General features: G+C 44.4%; 1 protein-coding gene across 1 annotated transcript; it reads left to right on the forward strand.

The window, feature by feature from the left end:
* Window positions 1-2,103: 2,103 nt before the first annotated feature.
* On the forward strand, window positions 2,104-16,849 carry p3h1 (prolyl 3-hydroxylase 1). Its single transcript, XM_080495705.1, has 15 exons — window positions 2,104-2,614; window positions 6,131-6,283; window positions 7,604-7,793; window positions 7,878-8,009; window positions 9,147-9,286; window positions 9,638-9,727; window positions 9,823-9,875; window positions 10,392-10,519; window positions 10,700-10,827; window positions 10,975-11,070; window positions 11,937-12,087; window positions 12,770-12,887; window positions 12,975-13,050; window positions 14,528-14,668; window positions 16,019-16,849. Exons 1-15 carry the CDS (start codon window positions 2,150-2,152, stop codon window positions 16,565-16,567), a joined length of 2,610 nt encoding a protein of 869 aa, XP_080351831.1. The 5' UTR covers window positions 2,104-2,149; the 3' UTR covers window positions 16,568-16,849.
* The last annotated feature ends 4,790 nt before the right edge of the window (window positions 16,850-21,639 follow it).

Here is a 21,639-nt window from a genome sequence, read left to right on the forward strand (position 1 = left end):
CACTCTGGGGTACAGTCACTTTCTCTATCGTTCTGTCAGGTCCAAATTAAAAAAAGATGAGGCAACATGATGCCGTCGATCATCCAGCTTAGTTTTCCTGATGCACTTTAATATCCTGGTAGCAGCGTTGTTCGTCATGTTTTATGGGACTTCTTATTGACCAGATAGAAACACTGCGCTGCCGTCCACCACTGTGCTTAAGACAAAATGTGGAAGCACGGCGACTTGAAAATGGGCGGAGTGTTGTGAACCTCACCATTAACTTTGATGCGATGTTAACTAACAGGATGACGAACCATGTTTTAAACAATGCATATTTAATGGTCGGGTTAAGGATTTAACCGGCGGTTAGAGCTTCACCAGTGGCTAAAATAACCCAGTTTTGAACAACAGGGCCCAGGTTGTTGTCCAAGTAGCCTCAAAGCCACACTGTCAGAGGGTGTTTATAAAAACACTCACAATGCAACAGCTGCAGGAGAAGCTTTCTGGACATCTCACTGTATTTTGCACCAGAAGGTTTCATTAGGGTCTGAGCACTGACAGTGCCCAGGACCCTCTTGAAACGATAGGGATTATTATTATTATTTGTCAACTGGAACTGATGCGTTTTGGAAGGACTTAGCATATATAACGTTTTATGAAACTTTGCACACTTGTCAGGTTTTGATAATTTAGGAGAGTTACACATGTGACTTGCGAATGAGATAGCCCGAGGATCCAGTTTCACAGAGAGATACAAAAACCTGGGTTAGGGTTAGGGTTAACCCTAACCCTAACCCTAACCCTAACCTGTACACATACAGTATGTAACTGGCCAGGATGAACAAAACTTTCTCTTGCAGCCAGACCGAAAACTCAACAGGAAGTCGGATATGTGGATCAAAATGGAAAATTTTAGTGGATTTTTGCCTAAATGTACACATTTTCTATATAGGGCTTTTCCACCAGAAAGTTCAGGTTCTAGTTCAGGTCCAGGTCTTAAATGAGCACCGCCAAAGAATTGTTTTTTTTCCCACCATTAACAGAGCCAAGTGAGAACTACGTCATTACATCACTACAAAACGTCACTAATTTCACCAATTTGGCATTGACAGTGCTCATAGGAGAACCAGGAGATGGACTGTATTCATGGTCTGGTCCAGGTCTCTTCATCTAGTCTGTCCCGAACCTCGGATTCAGACCAAAGAGACAGAAAACATTGAGTCTCCTCGTCGCTCTATTGGTGGTTTTTTCACGTCTTGTCTTGCCGCTGTTGGCCAGACAAGAAAGGTTGTCCCCATTCAGAGACAGAAAATAAATATCAGGTGAATGAATGATCTTGCCCTTATTTTTCAACATTTGGGCATTACGTAGTGAATTGCTGCTCCTTTCACTTTATTTCTGGACGTGTCTGAATCGAGTGCTTCAACACTTAGTTGGCTTAGTTACAATGAAAAGCGTGGAGAAAAAAACTGCTTCTAAATTATTTATGTGACCCAGCTGACAGGGCAGAGCAGGAGCTCTGCAGCATCTCTAGAGCCACGGCTCCACAATCACAGATTAAATGATCTTGTTTCCTTGTATTTCTAACTTCAGTGATCGACTTATTATGTCGTTCCCATGTTTTATTTGTATAGTTTTTTCTATTGCCACTCCGGGGCTCTGTGTTCACTGTACATTTGAGAAGCTTCATCTTGTCTCGGTCACAGTTTTTACATTTTGGGCCTTGTCCCAGGCATTTGTGAAATATTAAATATTGGGGGGGTTGTCGGGGCCCATCAACAGGTTTTTGCCCCCTGCCCTCTTTTAATTTTAGTCTGGCCCTGACACTGGGAGGAAGTCCACGGGGACAGAAGTGATTTATTTTTCTGGATTTGACATCATTTTATATGATTTTAATGAAGCAGAAAAGTTGGTAAAGTGAGTGCTGGAGGTTCATTGGCTTCTCGATCCTCCATGTGTGTCTATGTGGCACCAGCAAACGCACACGGGGTCCGGGTGCGGGTGCGGGTGCGGGTGAGGGGGGGGTGCGGGCTCCACTGCTGAAACCCCACCTCCAGACAACCTCCTGCAGGAGAAGGAGGACCTGCCTCCTCCTCCTCCTCTCTCTCTCGCTCCCCTCTGTCCTCCACCGCCAGCTCCCGGGTGTCCAGTCCCCGCTCTCAGCGCCATGGAGCTCCGTTACGCGCCGCTCGTCCTCTGGCTGCTCGCCGCGTCCTGCGCGCAGGAGGACCCCGGCCCGGCGTCCCGCCTGCTGCTGGAGCCCTACGACTTCCTCTTCGACACGGCCGTGGAAGCCTACTACAAGGGGGACTGGCTCTCGGTCATCCTCAACATGGAGAAGGCGCTGAGGAACAAAGCCACGGTCCGCAGCGTGAAGGCTCAGTGCCGGCTGAGCTGCGCCAACCACACCGCCTTCGGGGCGCCGCTGGCCGGCCTGGGCCCGCCGGTGCCCGGGACCGGTTCCGTGGAGGACCTGGGCTTCTTCCAGAAGATCCTGAGGCGGGCGGACTGCGTCAACTCCTGCGAGCTGGAGAAACTCGGGTCTCCAACTTTGCATCTGGTGAGCGAGGAGGTGAAGCTGGAGTTCAAGAAGAGGACTCCCTACAACTACCTGCAAGTGGCCTACTTCAAGGTAACGTCCGCACCCGGCCGCACGACTTCACTTCATTTGAGTGGAAATCATCCCGTCTTGAGAGTTGACTGTGGCTGTCCCACCCCCCCGAGCAGACAGACAGACGGACGGACGGACAGACAGGCGGCCGTGCCACGTCTCTAGGTGGAGCCAGCTCCCGTGCGCTCTGACGTGAGGACGCACAACTCCGTCCCGACTTACTTCTCCCCGAAACACGACACGATCTCCAGTTCGTAACACTTCTGACCTGCACTGTGATCGAACTTCATCGTCCTCGCAGACTCATTCTATCGCGTTTTTTTTTGTCACGTCCCCTGAACGCACCACGACGAAAGCAGGCCACAAAAATCGCCTAAAATATAACTCCTGTGCAAGTTATGGAAAGTAGTTTTCCAGTCCCGCTCCACCAGATGTCACTGATGAAGAGTTTCCTCCTCTGCAGTTAAATACATTGATCAAGTTATTTCTGCCCAAAGGCAACAGAAAAGCTCCAGATCAGTAAGACTAGACAGCTGAACGACCATTCATCACAGGTTTTTAATCAATGCTGAACGTTTTCCTGGAAAGTAATACAAGTGCCGTATGAAAAAGTTCACATTTTTACAAAACAAAACAAGTTGAAATATGTAAAGTACTTCCTGTCTTATTTAACTTCATCCTGCGGTGGGATTGAACCCTCTGACACATGATTTTATCCTGGTGGTAACATGGTTGCATTTCTTCTGCCTCTTCTTTTCTGCAGGAAGTCTTCAGGTCACGTCGTCTACTTTCAGGTCCCTACAGGTTTGGCATGCTCATAACAGCTCTAAACCAGGTTTATATGCGGTCCGTGTAAATTAAGATTTTATTTTAAAAGGTAGAGGGGGAAATGTCAGTTTTTGTAAAAACGTAGGTAGTGGTAAACCTGGCCTGAGTCTGCTGGCTCCATGATTGGTTGGGCTCGTTCTCGACAGGAGGTGTGTGGGTGGACCCAAGCGCAGACTCACAAGAGTCCCATAAAAACCAGAGTTTATGGTAGAAAATGTCGAGGGAACACTAAAAAAACCACAGGGAAGCAGGAAAGACGGGCGACATGTTGACAAGACGAGCCGACAGACAGCAGAGGGAAGGGGTTTAAATACACAGGGGAAGGGTGGACAGAGGTGGAACTCATAACGATGGGAGCACACAGAGGGACAAGTTCGTTGGTGAATTGGAAACGTGAGGCGACACACACCGGGGCAGACACGGAGGCCTGACGCCCGTTCTTCGCGCCACTGTTGTTGCGTAATGACGTTGCATCCCTGCATCGTTCACAACCCCGCCTACATTTTACCACGATCTTTGCAGTGGGACTGTGCAGCACAGTTAGGTCTGAGTGCGTTTTGCCTTATCGTCCCGTCCCGTCCTGTCCCGTCCTGTTCTGTCCCATCCCGTCCTGTCCCGTCCTGTCCTGTCCTGTCCCGTCCTGTCCTGTCCTGTCCCATCCCGTCCCAGCCTGCTCCTGGACATACAGTGGGACCAAGTCTCAAGGAGCCGCAGTAGAGGGAGGAAAGAGCCACGGCTGGCCAGCCCCTGAGTGAGACAATCAGAACTACGTTTCCTCCACGGTGTCATGACTCCCAGTCCATATTCTCCTGGACTTGGTAGTTTTATTTTGACAGTCACAGTAATAACAATCCAACTTCGTCGTCTGTCCTCTGTAATGTCCGTGTACTTGCCATTTCTGTTTCAACAGATGTCGTTTTCAAATCGTTGTCATGTCAACGCGAAACCTTTTTGAAATAGAAATGCAGAAGCAATCAGTTTTTGCATGACTCGTTATGTAAACGGGGCCTAAATGTGACCAGAGGCCTTTTGTATGATGCTTGTCCAGATAACTTCAAGGATCAACTCTGGGTTTTCTGTACTATGATGCTCACTCACTTCTCACTGGGATAAATCACCATGGTAACTTACACTGAATGTCTAACCTGCTCTGGACCGGGTTATGTTCTCGATAAGCAGCCAGAGCTCCGCCTCCTGACCAATCAGATCTCTTGGAAAATGCCCCGCCCATTTTTAAATGATGATGATTGGTGTGTGGGTTCAGCACTGAGCTGCTGCTGAGCAAAGAGAAGAAATTAATTTAGAGTGATCTTTTTGTTTATCTCCACGAGGGTTGATCTGTAATAATGAGGTTAATGATCTCACCTGACAGAACTGCAGAAACATGAATTTATGGAACCAGAACTACTCATCCCGTCGCGGTGATGAATTAATATTCCAACACAAAAAACTCACACAAGAGAAGCTCAGCCTCAAAACAACTGGATGGAAAATGTAAACTAAAAGAAGAACAGTGAGGAAGTTCCTCCCGACACGTTACTGCTGTAATAAAGTGAAAGTGAGTGATCAGCGGGCCGTCAGTTTATATCCAGATTAATTAATATCATATAATCTGATAAGTTCAACATTAACAAGTAGGAATGTTGTGGCTTTGGCTGCAGCAGCAGTGTTGCTTTTAGCTGCTGGACGTGTTTTAATTCTTCATTTTATCAGAGAATAATCACTTCTTCAGTCATCTGGAAGCTGCTCTGCAGGATTTCTCAGTGTGTGATTGGTCAGACGCTGTAAACTCTGCCCCTTTCATGTGAACGTACACGTTGGTCTGGGTTGAACTAGTGAGTTGAAAACCTGCTTCTTAGTCACGGTGATCAGGATCGTGTGTGTCTGGATAAGTTAACCCAGGAAACTCCTGGATATCTGGATATGTTGATCACACTTCGTAGTTCAGGCCTCAGGTAGCAGCGACTGTTTCTCAGATTCTAATGAGTTTTTGCGGGACTGAATGTTCTGTTAAGAATCCCACACAATGAGAGAATTTATTCCATTTTATTTCCTACTCACTAGTTGTTCAGAAAGTTGAATCTTGGGTCTTTTTCCATCTACTGTGACTCTCACTGTGTTGGGAGCTGCGCCTTCATTTTAAAAAATGAAGGAGGAACATGAATCCAATTGAACCGACATTTATTTCCTCCTTCAAGGTGGTTGGATAAACCAAATGTCACCGTTTGAAGAGAGATGTTCTCACTCATTCCTAATGTTTGTGACTGGTGAGAGGACACATCTGAAGGCATCGGCTGCTTCATCACACCTAAAGTTTCTCTAGTCTCTTATTTTGACAACACAGCAGACCAGTGGTTCCCAACCTTTCAGATTTGATCTAATTTTGACAAACAAAAGCTCCAGATTTCCAATGATGCAAATATGTAGTTTTTATATTTACTGTGTATAAAATGTACTTTTTATTTCATTGATTGTGGCCGACTGCTACTAACAACCTTTCATGCTGTAACACAGCATTATTTAGCACCTTCCTCTTTTGAGGTCATTGTTCTTGTGACTCCGACTGTAGTAGTGGAGTTTTACTGCCAAACTAATTCTAACCATACTACTGACAATACAAGTCACTATCACATGTAGTTGAATGTTTGGTCAGTTTCAGGCTGGAGGTGATTGGACTCTGAGCTGAGCAGCGTCTCTGTGTTTCCTCAGATCAATAAGCTGGACAAAGCGGTGGCCGCGGCCAACACCTTCTTCCTGGCCAACCCCAATCACATGGAGATGAAACAGAACCTGGAGTACTACAGGATGATGGCCGGAGTCCAGGAGGGAGACTTCAAAGATCTGGAATCCCCGACGCACATGGTGAGAGCCAGTCTGGTAACATTTGTTCTGGAGTCTTCAAGCAGCCTGATCGATCGCTATTGACAGTTTGCTTCAGTCGTCATACAGCATAAAATAAAAAGACGGTCCAAACGATATGGACTATTTGTGACTCACTGGGGTTGTATATTAATATAATATGATTTGATATAATATGATATAATATGATTTGATATAATATAATATAATATAATATAATATAATATAATATAATATAATATAATATAATATAATATAATATAATATAATATAATATAATATAATATAATATAATATAATATAATATAATATAATATAATATAATACAATACATTACAAGGTTATTATTGCCTGATCAACATGTGCAATATACATATTGTAACTAACTGATACCATTTCTTGACAGGATGAGTACAAATACTGATCTTAAGCTACTTGCTGATCCAGAGTACCGATATGAGTACTTATTAGATGCCATTATAATTTCATTGTTTTCAAATTTTCAGATTTCAGATATTCAATCAATCATCGTTTATTCACATAGCACTGTTGCTACATGACAACGAAATATAAATGGTGACACATACCCACCCGCTTGTTCACACCATGCTATTATTTATACATATCCAAAGTGAATGAATGAATTACATTTCTAAAATCCCACAAGAGTTAAAAAGGGGACATTCGTTAAAAAGCTTTAATTAAAACAAATATCTTGATCCTGCTTTTAAAAACATGAAGATTCTGCTGCCTTCAGATTCTCATCAGGCTGAACTCACACATAAACCTTAACTGTGTAGTTTTCTTGGCCTTGGCATTTCATAGATATAGAATAGATAGATAGATAAATAATAAGTGAATTTGGAAGTGCTACATTACACACATTTTTTACCAATGGTTTATTAAACATTATTAATCTTCCATGAGGTTGTCGGAGTTTGTGCTTTGATCCAAATATCCAGAGTCTTATTCTGTTCAGTAGAGACTGTTAGCATGTGTTACGTGCTGTTCTAACAGATCTGAAACTCTTTAGCATGTAGCATGTAGCGCGTAGCATGTCGCAGGGCTTGGAGTAAAATCCTCCCGATCCACTGATCAGTTAAACTACTGAGCAACATCAGGCGAACTCTTCTGGTCTAAATGTCCGGTGATTAAGTTGCTGGTGCTCTGCCAACTGTCTTTCTCCCCCGTTGTGATATTTTGTTAGAACATAATTTACAGTCTTTAGTTTAGTTATAGTTTAGAAAGTACACTAAGTGAGATCGTAGTGTTTTGTATTTGTTGCGGTGTCTCGTTCACAGCAGTGCCGCTCTCTCTCCTCAGGCGGAGTTCCTGCTGGGGAAGAGCTACTACAGCGACGACTCCTTCGGGCTGGCGGCGGAGCACTTTGAGGTGGCCGTGGACGAGTACTTCCCCGCTGACAGGGAGTGCAGGGCGCTGTGCGAGGGAGCCTACAACTACGACGGGTACAACTACATGGAGTACAGCGCCGACCTGTTCCAGACCGTGACGGGTGAGGGAAGCTCCCGAAAGTCACGCCGGCGTTGAGTAGCGGTCCGTGTCATTGTGTGCTTGTGTGTGTGTGTGTGTGTGACAGATCACTACATGCAGGTGCTGAGCTGTAAGCAGCACTGCTCCGTGGAGCTGTCCTCCACCGCTGGACGGGACAAACCCTTCGAGGACTTCCTGCCGTCACTCTTCAACTACCTGCAGTTCTCCTACTACAACAGTGAGTCTCAGCCCAGACACAAGCTTTACAGTTAACACAACCTGCAGGTTGAAGTAAGCTTTCTGAGGTGAAGGTTGAGATCTAGAGCCTCTCCGTGGAGACACGGGGCAGGTGTCAAATTACAAAGACTGGATCCTGGTTATGGATTGTCAAAAAGTAACATTACGATGCTTGTTGCGTTCTTCTGATTGTCCAGGAAGGACATTACTTCTCTGAGGTGAAAGTTTAGATTTCGAGCTTCTATGTGCAGACACGAGGCAGGTGTCAAACTACAACACTCAGTACTGGGGTGTTTAGTTATGGATGGTACACACTGGATGATGCTGGACATCTGAATTTCCTCAGTCAGGGATGAATAAAGTACTTCTCTATCTATCTATCTATCTATCTATCTATCTATCTATCTATCTATCTATCTATCTATCTATCTATCTATCTATCTATCTATCTATCTATCTATCTATCTATCTATCTATCTATCTATCTATCTATCTATCTATCTATCTATCTATCTGTCTATCTATCTATCTATCTATCCAATTTAGCAATCACAGAGGCTGCCGACTTAATCAGCATTTTCAAAAACCCATCACCAGCAGACACACACAGCGGGTATTTATGTCGGGTCACTTTACTTTTAATTGCGTCACATTCACACACACATTCATACACACGGACGCGACTGCGATGCAAGGCATCATCCAGTTGTAGTACTTTGGGGTTCAGTGTCTTACTCAAAGACACTTTGACCTGCCGGTGAAGGAACCTGCAAACAACCCGTTCAACCAACTGAGCCATAATCTCCATGAGAGAACTTTCAGGTTGATATTTTCCTGAATCACCTGAGGTTTCATCTTTATTAGGGACATCCACATTTTTCAGGTTTTCAAGCTACATAATTGCTCTGTCTATTTTATTTATTTATTTTTTCATTTTGGAGACATTCTTCTTGCTCTGTTAGTTAGAAACGGTAATGGAGGTGTTAAGGTGGTGCTGCAGCAGCTTTCTGTTGTCATACAGAGACATCTAGTGGTAACGTGGGTTTACGCACCACTGTAGAATGTCATCTAAGACATGACCAGCAAACAAGTGCATTCATATTCACTCATCTTTGTGTGGCGTCCTCTCTCCCTCCAGGTGAGAAGTATGCGCGGGCCATAGAGTGCGCTAAGACCTACCTGCTGTTCCACCCCGAAGACGTAGTCATGAACCAGAACCTCAACTATTATTCGGTGGTGCTGGGCGAAGACAAAGCAGCCACCATATCAGCCAGACAGGTACAGGGAGCCTCTGTTCTGTACAGTTTAATCCCAAAACACTATTTCCAGCAGCACAATAGTAAAGACACAACAAAAGCTCTGATGGTAATCTAAAGCTCAGAGACATCTGGGCTGCTGTTTCAGCCTTTATAGTGCATTGAAATAATCAGAAATAGAGCGTTTCAATACTCACACGTTGTTCATGGATATTTCACCACCTACGTTCCGTGACTATTTATGATCAGTTTTAAAAGTTTAAAAATATAAAACTGACCAAAATGACAGTTTATGTCACAACTTTAAAAAAAAGCTAATAAAGTTTCATTTCAAAGTGCAGCCATGACTGGAGTTTGTGTGTTGTTGTCCCAGGTGGTGAAGCAGTACATCCAGCAGTCCTTACTGGAGAAAGAGCTGCTCTACTTTGGATATGAAGCTTTTGGAATCACCTTTGTTGATCCAGTGAGTCAATAAATAACTTGTTTTATCCCCACGTCTTGCAGCGTTTCTTCTCAAGAATCAATAATGTTTTTATTTTTTGTATTGTTTGTTTGCAGGATACGTGGACTCCTGAAGACGTGATGCCGAAGAAGCTGCGAGAAAAACAGAAGTAAGATTTAATAGACTGTGTCGGCGGATCCAAACCTTTTCACTTTAATGTGCGAGCCCCCCAGAACCCACCAGAACCCTGCAGAACCCACCAGAACCGCTCTTAGCCTTTACATTCTAACTTAAGAGGTTTTCTTTGTGTTTGCTATATTTATATACAAAAAATTTACAATTTCTTCAGGAAGTGACTACAATCTCAACACAAAGCCCATTTTAATTAAACTTTCTGGTGCTACATTCAGTAGCTGTTACATTATACATTGCATTTTACAAATTCACCCTGAAGTTTGACAGCAACCAGGTAGCCAGTTTTCATGGCAGCGTCGCGATATCTCCGCTCGGGTCTCAGTGTCGCGTCTAAAACTTTGACATTCTCACAATTTGCTTGACTGTTTGGCTGGATTGGAGCTTGTTGCCGGGCGGATTTGGCCCACAAACCTTACGTTTGACACAACCTGCTGTATATGGAAGATGGATGGCGAGCGTTGCGTTAGCGTGTGACCTCTGCGCGTTTCAGAGCTGACAGAGAGACCGCAGCCAGGATCACAGAGGAGATTGGAAACCTGATGAAAGAGATTGAGACGCTGGTTGAAGATAAGAAGAAGGATTCCTCCGATATGGCCAAGGTTATAGTGCCACAGGAAGGTAAACCTTTCACACACACACTTTGCCGTTATTAGTTGAAATAAGTGAACGTGGAGAGAACTGAGGCTCCGATTACGCCGCAGTATTTGCATTGCCTTGAAACACTGTTGTGTGAACGGGGCCCGGATCTTTCTCTTGACAGTGTTTTGACTCCTCCACTCTTCTAACGTTAATGTGCAGGCGGCGCTCTGCTGCAAGACGACGTGCGGGTGACGATGACGTCGCAGCAGCTGAACGGCTCCCAGCGGGTGCTGCTGGACGGCGTGATCGGCGACGACGAGTGCCGCGAGCTTCAGCGCCTCTCCAACGTGAGTGGCCTGAAGAGCGGCGCCGCTCGCGGCTCCTCGTGAACACATTGTTTTCACGCGTTGACAACTGGCTCGTGTCGGAAGTGGTTTCCATGTTGTGGCTGGCTGGACTCATCGCTGCCGTATGTTACTGTGCTCATCTCCCAGGCCGCTGCAGAGACGGGGGACGGCTACAGGGGGCGACCGTCACCGCACTCCCCCAGCGAGCTGTTCCAAGGCGTCACCGTCCTGAAGGCCGTCAAGGTCTGTAGCGCGTGGGGATGTGTCAACGGTCACTGCTTTGTCTTGTGGAGGTTTCATATTTGCACAATGTCCATTCCAAACGGTGTCCCCGATTTGCAAAAACCCACCTCACACTCAGCAGGTCAGATGCTAAAAAGTAATTTGACCTCCGTACAGCCGCGGCCTCACTGTGCTGTTTGTGCCGAAAAGTAGTGGGTGGTATCGTCACCCCTCCGTCGCTGTACCGAGCTCAACCCCAAAACTTGTTAACTATTGAAACGTGGGTGCTCCGCAGCACCCGGGTATTCCGAGGAGTTGCAGACGCTCCTCTCAGTAACTGGAGAGGAGGAGTTTTGCAAAGAAATGTTTTGCAGAGATAGGAGGCCGTGAGGCTTTACTCGGTCGGCCGCCTGAGTTGCGGCTATTGGCTGCTTACGTGTTGTTCGCGCGACGACTGTTGCGTAATGATGTCACATACCTGCCCCATTCAAAGACCGACGACATTTCAGCCGTACTCTTTGTGGTGGGACAGTGCAACAGAGTTGGGTTTGGGTGTGCTTTTGCCGTACCTCAAGGCCCGCCCCGCCCCGCTCTGGCACGTACTGCCCAGTGGGGCCGAGACTTCCTCCACCTCGTCTCTACAGATACTTGCTGGAGTTTTGGGATAAATATCCTGTTCATGTCCAATGAAAAACCAAAAAAAAGAGGCGTTTTCATTTGAAGCCTTGTTGTGTAAACGGGGCCAGAGTTATGAGACAAAAACTCCCTCTGAGGGACTTTGGGAGCGCTGCGGTGTTCAACCCTGCAAAGCTCCGGATCTCCACGCCACGGAGACTCGTACTGCGAAATCGTGTCCCTGCACTGAGTCGTGTTCTTCCTCCCGACAGCTCGGACAAGAGGGCAAAGTCCCGCTGAAGAGCACTCGTCTGCTCTTCGACCTCAGCGAGAAGGTGAGGAAGGTGCTGGAGTCCTATTTCAGCCTGGAGACGAAGCTCTACTTCTCATACTCTCACCTGGTCTGCCGCTCCGCCATAGACGGTAAGTCAGCCACTGCTGAGATACCGTTAATATCTTTTTAACCCTTCGCGGCCTTTCTTGAGCTGTTTGTTCTTTTTTTCCTGGTTCAGGTGTGAAATAGTCCCTGAAACCTGTCAGTGACTCAGTAGAATGGTGAAATAAACTCCAATAGTTTGGCTCCAACAGCCGATCAGCTTTAAATGTCAGATTGTTAAAGTGCCATCACTGCGTGCCATGAGTTCCTGCCTCCTCTGAGAAGCTACATGATATCAAATTAGGTCCGACTGCTCCGACCCCGTCCAGAATTCACAAGATAAATGACTTCAGGGACGAAGAAACGCTTCGATCCGTTGAAGTCTGAGTATGACTGGAAGTCAGCATGTCTGATTGGTCTGATGTTATCGTTGGTCCGAATGACACTGCTTAGTGCGTTTTAAGGCACAATAGAAAATGCCACCACAGATTCATATACGATCCATAAAATCATTAGAAACGGTTCAATCTGGATCTTTCAAAGCTTTGTTGACGTTTTGTTTTTTTTGGTGAAGATTCTCTTGGTGAGAAGTAAAATTAATCTTATTATCCAGAATAGTCAGATCTTTATAATTATGGACATTAGGAATAGATACTCCTACACGTCGTGAACGCAGTGCGAAGGAAGCCTGAAGCTTTGTAACGTCTCAGTGTGATGTGATTGATTCAGAGAAGCAGGAGAACCGCGACGACCTCAGCCACCCCGTCCACGTAGACAACTGCCTGCTGGTGTCCGAGCTCAACGAGTGCATCAAGGAGCCGCCGGCGTACACACACAGAGATTATAGGTGAGCCGAGACGCCATTGAGCTCCCGATGAACTCGCACATCAACGCCCGTCACATGCCTGCACACTTTGATGTGTCTCTCCTGCAGCGCCATCCTTTATCTCAACAACGACTTTGAAGGAGGAGATTTCATCTTTACTGAGCTTGACGCCAAAACAGTCACGGTAAGTACATTTCTAACCGTCTGTTGAACCCTAATGAGATCTGTCCTCACCCTCAACGTGTGGTGCAAAGTGCATTAAAGAGCCATTTGTGTGTGTTTTTTTTTTTTTTTATTCAAGTATGTCAGAATCCCAGCTGGAGTCCGTCTGGACAAAGGTTTGAAGAAGTGGTGAAATATAGTTCAATTATAAAGCTCAGCTCTAAGTACAGTTTGATCAAACAATGTTTCAAGTGAAATCGCGTCGTTTTTACGTTTTCATTTCAGCATGAAACTACACACACACTCAGCAGAGAACAATCAGTTCTAAACATGAACAATGAGAGAACACAGATATTCTAGTGGACAGACGACCAAAGTTGGATTGTTATTACGGTGATTGTCAAAATAAAACTACCAAGTCCCAGGAGAATCTGGACTGGGAGTCATGATACCGTGGAGGAAACATTGTTCTGATTGGTCAGCTACTGAGCATGTGCATAACTACGAGTCACTATGACTGTCGAAGGCGGAACATTTAAACAAAGTTGTTTTCAGTGGCTCTGAGTAAACGTCAAGCCAGGAAATTGAAATATCGCTAAGCAGTGTAAAGCTTCAGAAGAATTTCAACCACATCACTCAATCAAACCTCTTGTTGAAATTGGTTGAGAAAATGTACTGGACTTGGAGAGCATGAACAACCTGTGGTCTAATAATAGCGTTTCCTATGCAGGACAATGTCTATTTAATGCAGGATACCACTATATACCAATGTCATGCCGATACCTCCGATGAAGCATGGTGGCGGCAGCATCAAGCTTTGGGGGTTCTTCTCAGCAGCAGGAGATCAGTTGGGAGTTGAGGGATGTTGATTTAGGAGGACATGGACGACTTGTGACCTCAGAGATAGTTTCTCCTGAATAAGACCGCGAGATACTTGAAGACCCCGCTGCTTTCAACGATGGACCATAAACATGTGATGTGCACTGTTGCTCATGTCAGACGGAGAAAAAAAAAAAGAAGTGTCCCAACATTTATTTCAGGAGAATTGTGGTCGTTGAGGGTGCAGAAGTCATGGAGATGTTTCATTAGGGGGCAAACAGTTTCATGCTCTCTGAGCCAGACTGCCTCCTCCTCCATCAGCACCAGAATAGAAAAAAGAAATTTCAGCTCAGACTCGTCGAACAATAGAAAAAAGATGAATTATATCAATACAAATGGGTTAAACGCCTGGTTAAAACTGTGGGTCTTCATTTTGGTTTAAATGATCTCCACTTAATTACCACAAAACCTCTCCAACATCCTACTGAAACAAGGATTTTATCAATTTGTAACAAAGTCATTTTCTTATTTTCAACTTAATGATTTATAATGTTGAGACACATGAATCACACTTTGTGTGTTTTCGCCCCGACTGATGAAAAACCGCACGTTATAAAAAGTGTGGAAGAGGAAATGATGCTGAGGATGCATCTCTGAACGTGTGTGTTGAACTTTCCCAGGCCGCGGTGCGTCCGCAGTGCGGCCGTGTGGTGGGGTTCGGAGCCGGGAAGGAAAACCCTCACGGGGTCCGAGCCGTCACCAGGGGTCAGCGGTGTGCCGTGGCGCTGTGGTTCACTTTGGACCCGGCTCACGAGGAGAAGGTAAGGACCTGCTTCAATTTATCCCTTTGACTCATTCCATCCCTCAGAAACAAACGCGTTAGATTTAGCAAAGGTGGCTCATGTGTTATTTCGCTTCGATGGGCTTTTCTTTTTTTTTTTTAACTAGAAAGCATTAACTTTACATTATCCATCACTTTTCTAAATGGGACATTTTGAGTGATTTTAGATTGTATTTATTTTAACAGAAAATAAAATGTCGAGTGATTTGGAAAAAGAAGTAAAACTAGATAAAGATAGCGTATTGTATTGTGTTATACTGTCAAGCCCTTATAGGCGACGTAGTGTTGATGCAGAGGCTGCAGAGGTGGTTCACTGCAACACTCTGAATATGGAGTATGATTTAGGCTTCATGGCAAATAATAAAACTTCAATTAGTACTCTGTATCAGGACGTACCTGACAGTACTTGTACTTGTCCCTTAAAAAAAGTGTTATTGGTGCATCCTTATTATTTACTGAAATGTGTTCTGTATTTCAAATATCATATAATAATACTAAATTACACACAGTAGGTGCAATTCCTTATTCTTTATTCTTCAGTATCTAATTGAAGCCTGTTGAGAAGATAACAATGAAACAAACTGGCACTCTCTTCTCTACACATGACAGCTCATATTTTCATCATCATCAAAATACAAAACGTGTGAACATTAGTTTTCTAATACTTGGGAAGCAGAGTTTGTTTGGACCAGTGGTGTTCAACCTGCCGCTCTGGAGCCTCTTGTGGCTTCACAACTCCTCTGTGGCAGCTCCATGAAGCTGTCATGTAAATCAACATTTTGTTTTTCATTTTATTCTATTTGCATTTATTTATTAATTTAAATGGCGAATCTGGATAAAAACTGATAAATAAGGTAAAACTACTTAAAATACAGGAAAAATGCTCATGCTTAAGGTAAACATGAAGTATAGCTTTTTTGGGGGGGAAAGAGAAATGGTAAAGAAAAGAAGAAAGAAAACAAATTAAAGAAAAAATAAAAGGAGAAAAGTGAAAAAATGAAGGGAAAAGAAGTGGTGCTAAAACTGCTCTAACCATCAGGAATCACACGTGGCTAAAATTAGCTAAAGAGGCCAAAATAACTCGCGAAAAAGAGAAAATTGTTTTACAAACCATAAAATTGTGAGAAAATATATCTTCATTGTACCTTCACGAATGCAATCTCAGTTTTTAGTTTGTATGGTAATATTTCTTTAGACCCATTTCAGATCACAAAATGTTTTGTGGCTCCAGACGAATTTGATCCGATGGAAAATGCTTGAAAACGTTGGTCAAGGTTGCAGACCTGGTTTAGACTGAACCAACATCCTGTCTTGTCCCGGTTTGTTCTAGGAGAGAATCCAGGCTGAGGACATGCTGAAGATGTTTTCCACTCCTGTGAACGAAGAGTTCACAAAAAACAACTCAACAGATGTTTCTGAGCCTCGAGCAGCTGAAAGTCCTCCAGCGACCGAGCGAGAGCCAGCGGACGAACCTGGAGACGGCAGAGGAGCCGAGGAAAAAACGGCCGCGGCCAAACCGGAGGACTCGTCCAAAGACCCGCCGGCAGCCAAACCGGAGGACTCGTCCAAAGACCCGCCGGCAGCCAAACCAGAGGACTCGTCCAAAGAGCCGGCAGAAGCAAAGCCAGCCAGTAAAGTGGCAGCTAAAACCAAAGCTGCCCCCAAAGCAAAGGCCAAAGCCAAAGACCAAGCAAAGGCTAAGACCGCGGCTAAAGCTAAGCCTGCGGCCAAAAGCGAGGGCAAACAGACGGGTAAAACAAAGACCAAGCAGGCGGATAAAAAGGACACAAAACCAGCTGCCAAAAAGACAGTAAAAGCTGCGGCGAAGAAGGAAGCAGCATCAGCGTCGGACTCTCAGAAAGACAGAGTGGAGCTGTGATCACAAGGCCTGTTTGACTGTTTGACATCGTGTTTTTCTACAAGGTTTTCTCTGTGGGTGCTTGAATTGAAAACACTGAGTTGTGGTTTAAAAAAAACAAAAATGTTAAAAACTATAAAGGTCCAAATTGATACACTTTTCTACAATGTTGGTAAAGATCCAGTGAAGTGGTTGGAATAACTGTAGCTAAAATTATTGGGCCTTTGTGATGAGAACAAAATGGAATAATGAAAATGTCCAAATCCAATGTGTGACTTGATGAAATAAAAGTGAGGTTTCTAAGATGTGGGCATTTTATTTTTTCACGAGAAAAAAGTAATGTTGTACTACAGACTGACACCAGGGGGCAGCATTAAAGCAGTCTTGAGTTCAGTCACGTCGAACAAGCCACAGTTTGTTTTGAACCTCCAGTCACCTGAGTGTCAGTTAAAGCTGGAAGCTGTCGGCATTATACCTTCTCTTTTACACACTGCTACCGACATCATAACGGATATAATACAAGTAACAGCTCATTTAAAATATTTCTGTAGAATGGTTTGAATACATGCTTAACAGAGCCAGAGGTTTTTCACTGAAATGGCAGTGACCAAAAGAAAATCCTGAGTGGACGGAGCCGTTACAACATGTTTCCGTGCTGACTCAGAGGTTAGAGTGGAAAATAGTCAACCTTTCTGTGTGGAGTTTAACTGTTCTTGTTACTTTCCTGGTTTTAAAGGTGGAGGGTGGGGTGTTTTTGTAATAACCAAGGTACGTGTAGACGTGGCCTGACTGTTGCTCAAGTTTCAGGCTCCTTGACTTCCCCTCATCATGCCTGATTGCTCGCCCCCGCCCTGATGTGTTTCACCTGGCCCTGAGTGTGTGATTGTCATCACCTGGTGACTGCAGTGTACAATGAAACCTCTGACGGAGGGACGTCCTAAAATCCAAGTACAAGTGTCCCCTGTTGGCAGGTGTCCTTCATTCAGAGAACAAATTGTAGGACCAGTTGATTGATTGATTGATTGATACAAGATAGTTATTAAATAAGATTAATGAGACCACACTGGTAAAATATAACCTTTAAATTTACACTTCAAAGTTTTTCTTTGTTGTGGTCACAGTGTATGGAATGAAATTGTCTATATTTTTACAAGATCAAACTGAAAATTAAATAAATTTTAATGAAACATTCTGGTGCAAAATACAATGAAATGTAAAAAAAAAAAAAACAAACTTGTATAAATCCTCAATAACCTCCTTGCTTGGACCAGATTGGAGCCTCTTGGTCGATTTTGGCCCACGGGCCTGATGTTCTCTGCTGTGAAGGGAAAGTGAAATTTAAGTACGCATCATCCATCCTATGCGCTAGGCTCCGACCTGCTGGGATTTTCAGGATCCTTACGTTGCGTTATGGAACGAGCATGTGTGGTATGGAGGAAATCATGTATCACTTGCTGCTTGAATATTCCAATAAATAGTGTCCCTTCAGCTGGAAATTTGCCAGGAAAACCTGTCCGTTGTTCGCATCCGGCAGGTTGTCCCCTAATCACGGTGTGTTAACAGTTAAATATGTGTCCGTGCACAGTGACGTGTCCCCCCAGTACAGGTTGTCCCCTCTTACCGGGTCGCTCCAGAACAGGTTCTACTGTATATTGAGCGTCTTCGGTCTGTTCTAGTTGTGCTTTGTGTGTGTATCTGTGTTAGTAGCGCTACACTGTCTCAGACCCCGTTTACACAAAGTTTTAATTGAGAATGCGTCGTTTTTACATTTTTGTTTTGGAAAAGTTTTGCCTTTAACCTTTGTCCATCTGCTTATACATGTGCAGAACATCGGTTTACTATGGCTGTGTGTTTTCCCCCATTTACACAGTCAAAGTGTTTTCAAAAGGTTGTGTTTTCATTTGCTTGGAGCCCCTTTGTCATGTAAACGGACAGAAAAATTGTATTTTGTTTTCACTTTATAATATAATTTAAAAACATTTCCTTCAGTAGGATGTGTCAATTGGCTTTACAATATAAGAGAAAATGTGTGGTTGTTAAATTTCATGTACACTAGATTCACCTACTATTTTTTTAACTTTAGTAGTATATCGTAAAGGAACAGTTTTTCAATATTTTACTTACACAGAAAAGGCTCGAGGCAACAAAACAAAAGCAGCTCAGTTTCCTCTGTGGAAAAGTCACATTTTACATGTAAACTCAAAGTTGAATGAAGCTCCGATTGTTCAAACAACTACTTATTGTGACTTTGTCCCGATATGAGGTCTGTTTTTTTTTCGGTCGGTTCTCTGTGTGGAGTGTAGGAGGCCATGACACTGGGATATGTGATGAAATGTGTGTGTGTAGGTTTAAAATGTGGATGAAGTCATGACAGCACAGAGGCCATCTGGGCACACACACACACACACACACACACACACACACACACACACACACACACACACACACACACACACACACACACACACACACAGAGTAAAAATTGAAGTGGTACTATCACGCAGTGGGCAGTACAGTATGATGGAGTTGAACGGCTCCTCTCCTGCCCTACATTTGGAGCCCATGAGCACACTTTGTGTGCGTCGCTGTCTGAGTCAGATATTAAGTGTAACATTCCTTTAAAACCTGTTCAAACACGCTTTCTCTGAACACGTGTGCTGCTAAGAAAATCTGCAGGTAACACATACTGGCCCACTGACTCCACCCCGACACACCGTCTCTGGAAATCTACCAAAGGAAACAGGTGGAGATCCCATCCAAGCAACCAGAAATGATGGCACCATTAATTCAAATAATATCTAACAAGATCTGTAAAGTTAATGAACAAAAGATGGATCTCTGATTACAAATGTTGTGAGCCTCCACTTTTATTCCAGTCTTTTGGCACCTTGACCTTTTTAAAGCTTTCTTGCTTCAAAGTCTGATGCGTTCAAGTTCCGTTATAGTTTGCTGGAGCTCGTTCTGCAGTTGCAGGTTTCAACTCTCCAAAGCAAAGTTTGGTTTCAGGCCAGAGCATTGCACTCTTAGCCATTTTCACATTTCATTCATTTGATATGTTCAATACATCCACGACCACAATCACAAAATCTCGACAACTATTACTTCACGGGTCAGTTTTGATACAAGGTTTCTTTTAGGCCCCATTTACGTGACACCTTTTCAAATGAAAACATGTGGTGTTTGTGTTTTCATTTCAGGAAACATTGGCGTTTACACAGCAACCTTTTGAAAATGATGTCCTTTTACAGGGAAATGATAGAAATGTTGGAAAAGATATAGTTAGTTGAGTTGGCGCTATTTGTTTTTGTGACAAAACCACACACACATGCGTGCAGAGAACAATACGCTATAAACATTAACAGTGGGAGAACACGGACATTAGTGTGGACATATTACTTCAATTGATGTAGTTTTGATTACATCCTGGTAGTGTTATTTTTGACATTCACCACAATAACAATCGTCTGTCCACTAGAATGTCTGTGTTCTCCCATTGTCAGTGTTTAGAGCTCATTGTTCTCTGTGGTGTCATGGCATTACCAAGCAACAGCACCAACTAGTGGCCCAACATGCTCTCTACATTTTCAGGGTTTCTTGTCTTTTCTTGTAGATGCACATTATTTAAAAAATGTTGCCATAGAAAGATGAAAACAAGATGCAAAAACATAAAGCTTTCACTTGAAACATGTAAACGGTGCCTCGGCGGCATAAAGATCAAGGTAAAAATAGCAAAAACCGTTAACCGACCGCTCGACTTCTGAAACGCTGCAGTGCTCTGCTTCTGAAGAACAAATCCCAAAGTATAAAGACATCGCCATTGTCTTCTTTGTGTTCTTTCAAATCATATAAATCCACTAAAACATTAGAGAACATTTGGAAATGTTTGTATTTGAAGACAAACTGAAGTGTTTGGACACTAAACTAAAATGAGTGTGACACTTGTGCTCTTGAGAATAATCTCAGACAAAATGTATTTATCTGCTTGGTTTAATGTTTTGCATCTAGTAACTGGCTGAGTGGAGAAAAATGAGATGGATGTTCAGTTGGAAGTTTTCAAAGATATTTAAACTATTTCAGAAAAACATGGGAGTGGCGTCAGTTCTGAGCGCGACTTCAAGAAATCCTTGATTTGAATTTGATGGAGCTCCCAGTGTGAATAATGTGCATAGTAAATGGACTCAGCCTTCATGCATAAACCACCGCCACCCTCTACCCTGACCTCCTACGGCGTGGAAGGCATGAACAGGAGCGCCCCGCGGCGCCGCGCTGTGTGTGCGTGTGCTGCAGTCAGTGCTCTCTTTGTATCGTCTTACTGTGACAGAGGGAGACACGCACGCACACAAACACACACAGGCCACTTTGTTTTTATTCGCATTGGTGGCCTATGGATTTGCCCATTGTTTCTTCAAAACACAGCAGGAGAGAGAAGAAGAAGAGGGTGGTGGGGAGCGGAGGGTGGGCTGGCTGAGAGTACAGTAGACAAACAGTGGTTGGTACAGGCGTCCCCGACTGTCCTGCCACGTTCCGACACATTTTCACGTGTACCAGAAGTCGGAATTTTCTTCATTTCTGCAACTTTGAACGCCACAAACAGTGTGTGCGCTCGTCGGCCCCTTGTTGCCATAGCGATGCAGTGGGCTTGGAGGAGGTGGTGGCAGGCCTGGGTCGGGTGCAGCGGGGTGCCGAGCCCAGATTATCCATGACTGTGACTCTGGAGAGAGGAGAATAAAAACAGCAGGCTGTGCCTGGCCGACCCCCCCCCCCCCCCCCCCCCCCCCCCCCTTCTCTCTGAGCTCCTCCGGGCTCAGCTCAGAAACTTTCCACACTTCAACAGTTTCGGCTGCGACTCTCAACATCGGGCTGTCACTTCACTGTGTGAAGTCGAGCTCAGCGCCGTGGCAGAGTTTGGTCCCTTCACTGAGAAACTTGTCTACAGATGCACCGAACACACCCCGGATGATGTGCTTTCAGTTGGACTGAGCGATTGAGCCGTGGGCCAAACCCTGGTCGCTGTCAAACAGACTCGTCTCCACGGACATGTGAGGTGTTGCAGTACTGTACCAAGACAAGGTCAGACTGTACGTGTCGGCCCC

This window comes from Blennius ocellaris (genome assembly GCF_963422515.1).
Source record: "Blennius ocellaris genome assembly, chromosome: 4".
In the NCBI taxonomy this organism is placed as follows: domain Eukaryota; kingdom Metazoa; phylum Chordata; class Actinopteri; order Blenniiformes; family Blenniidae; genus Blennius; species Blennius ocellaris.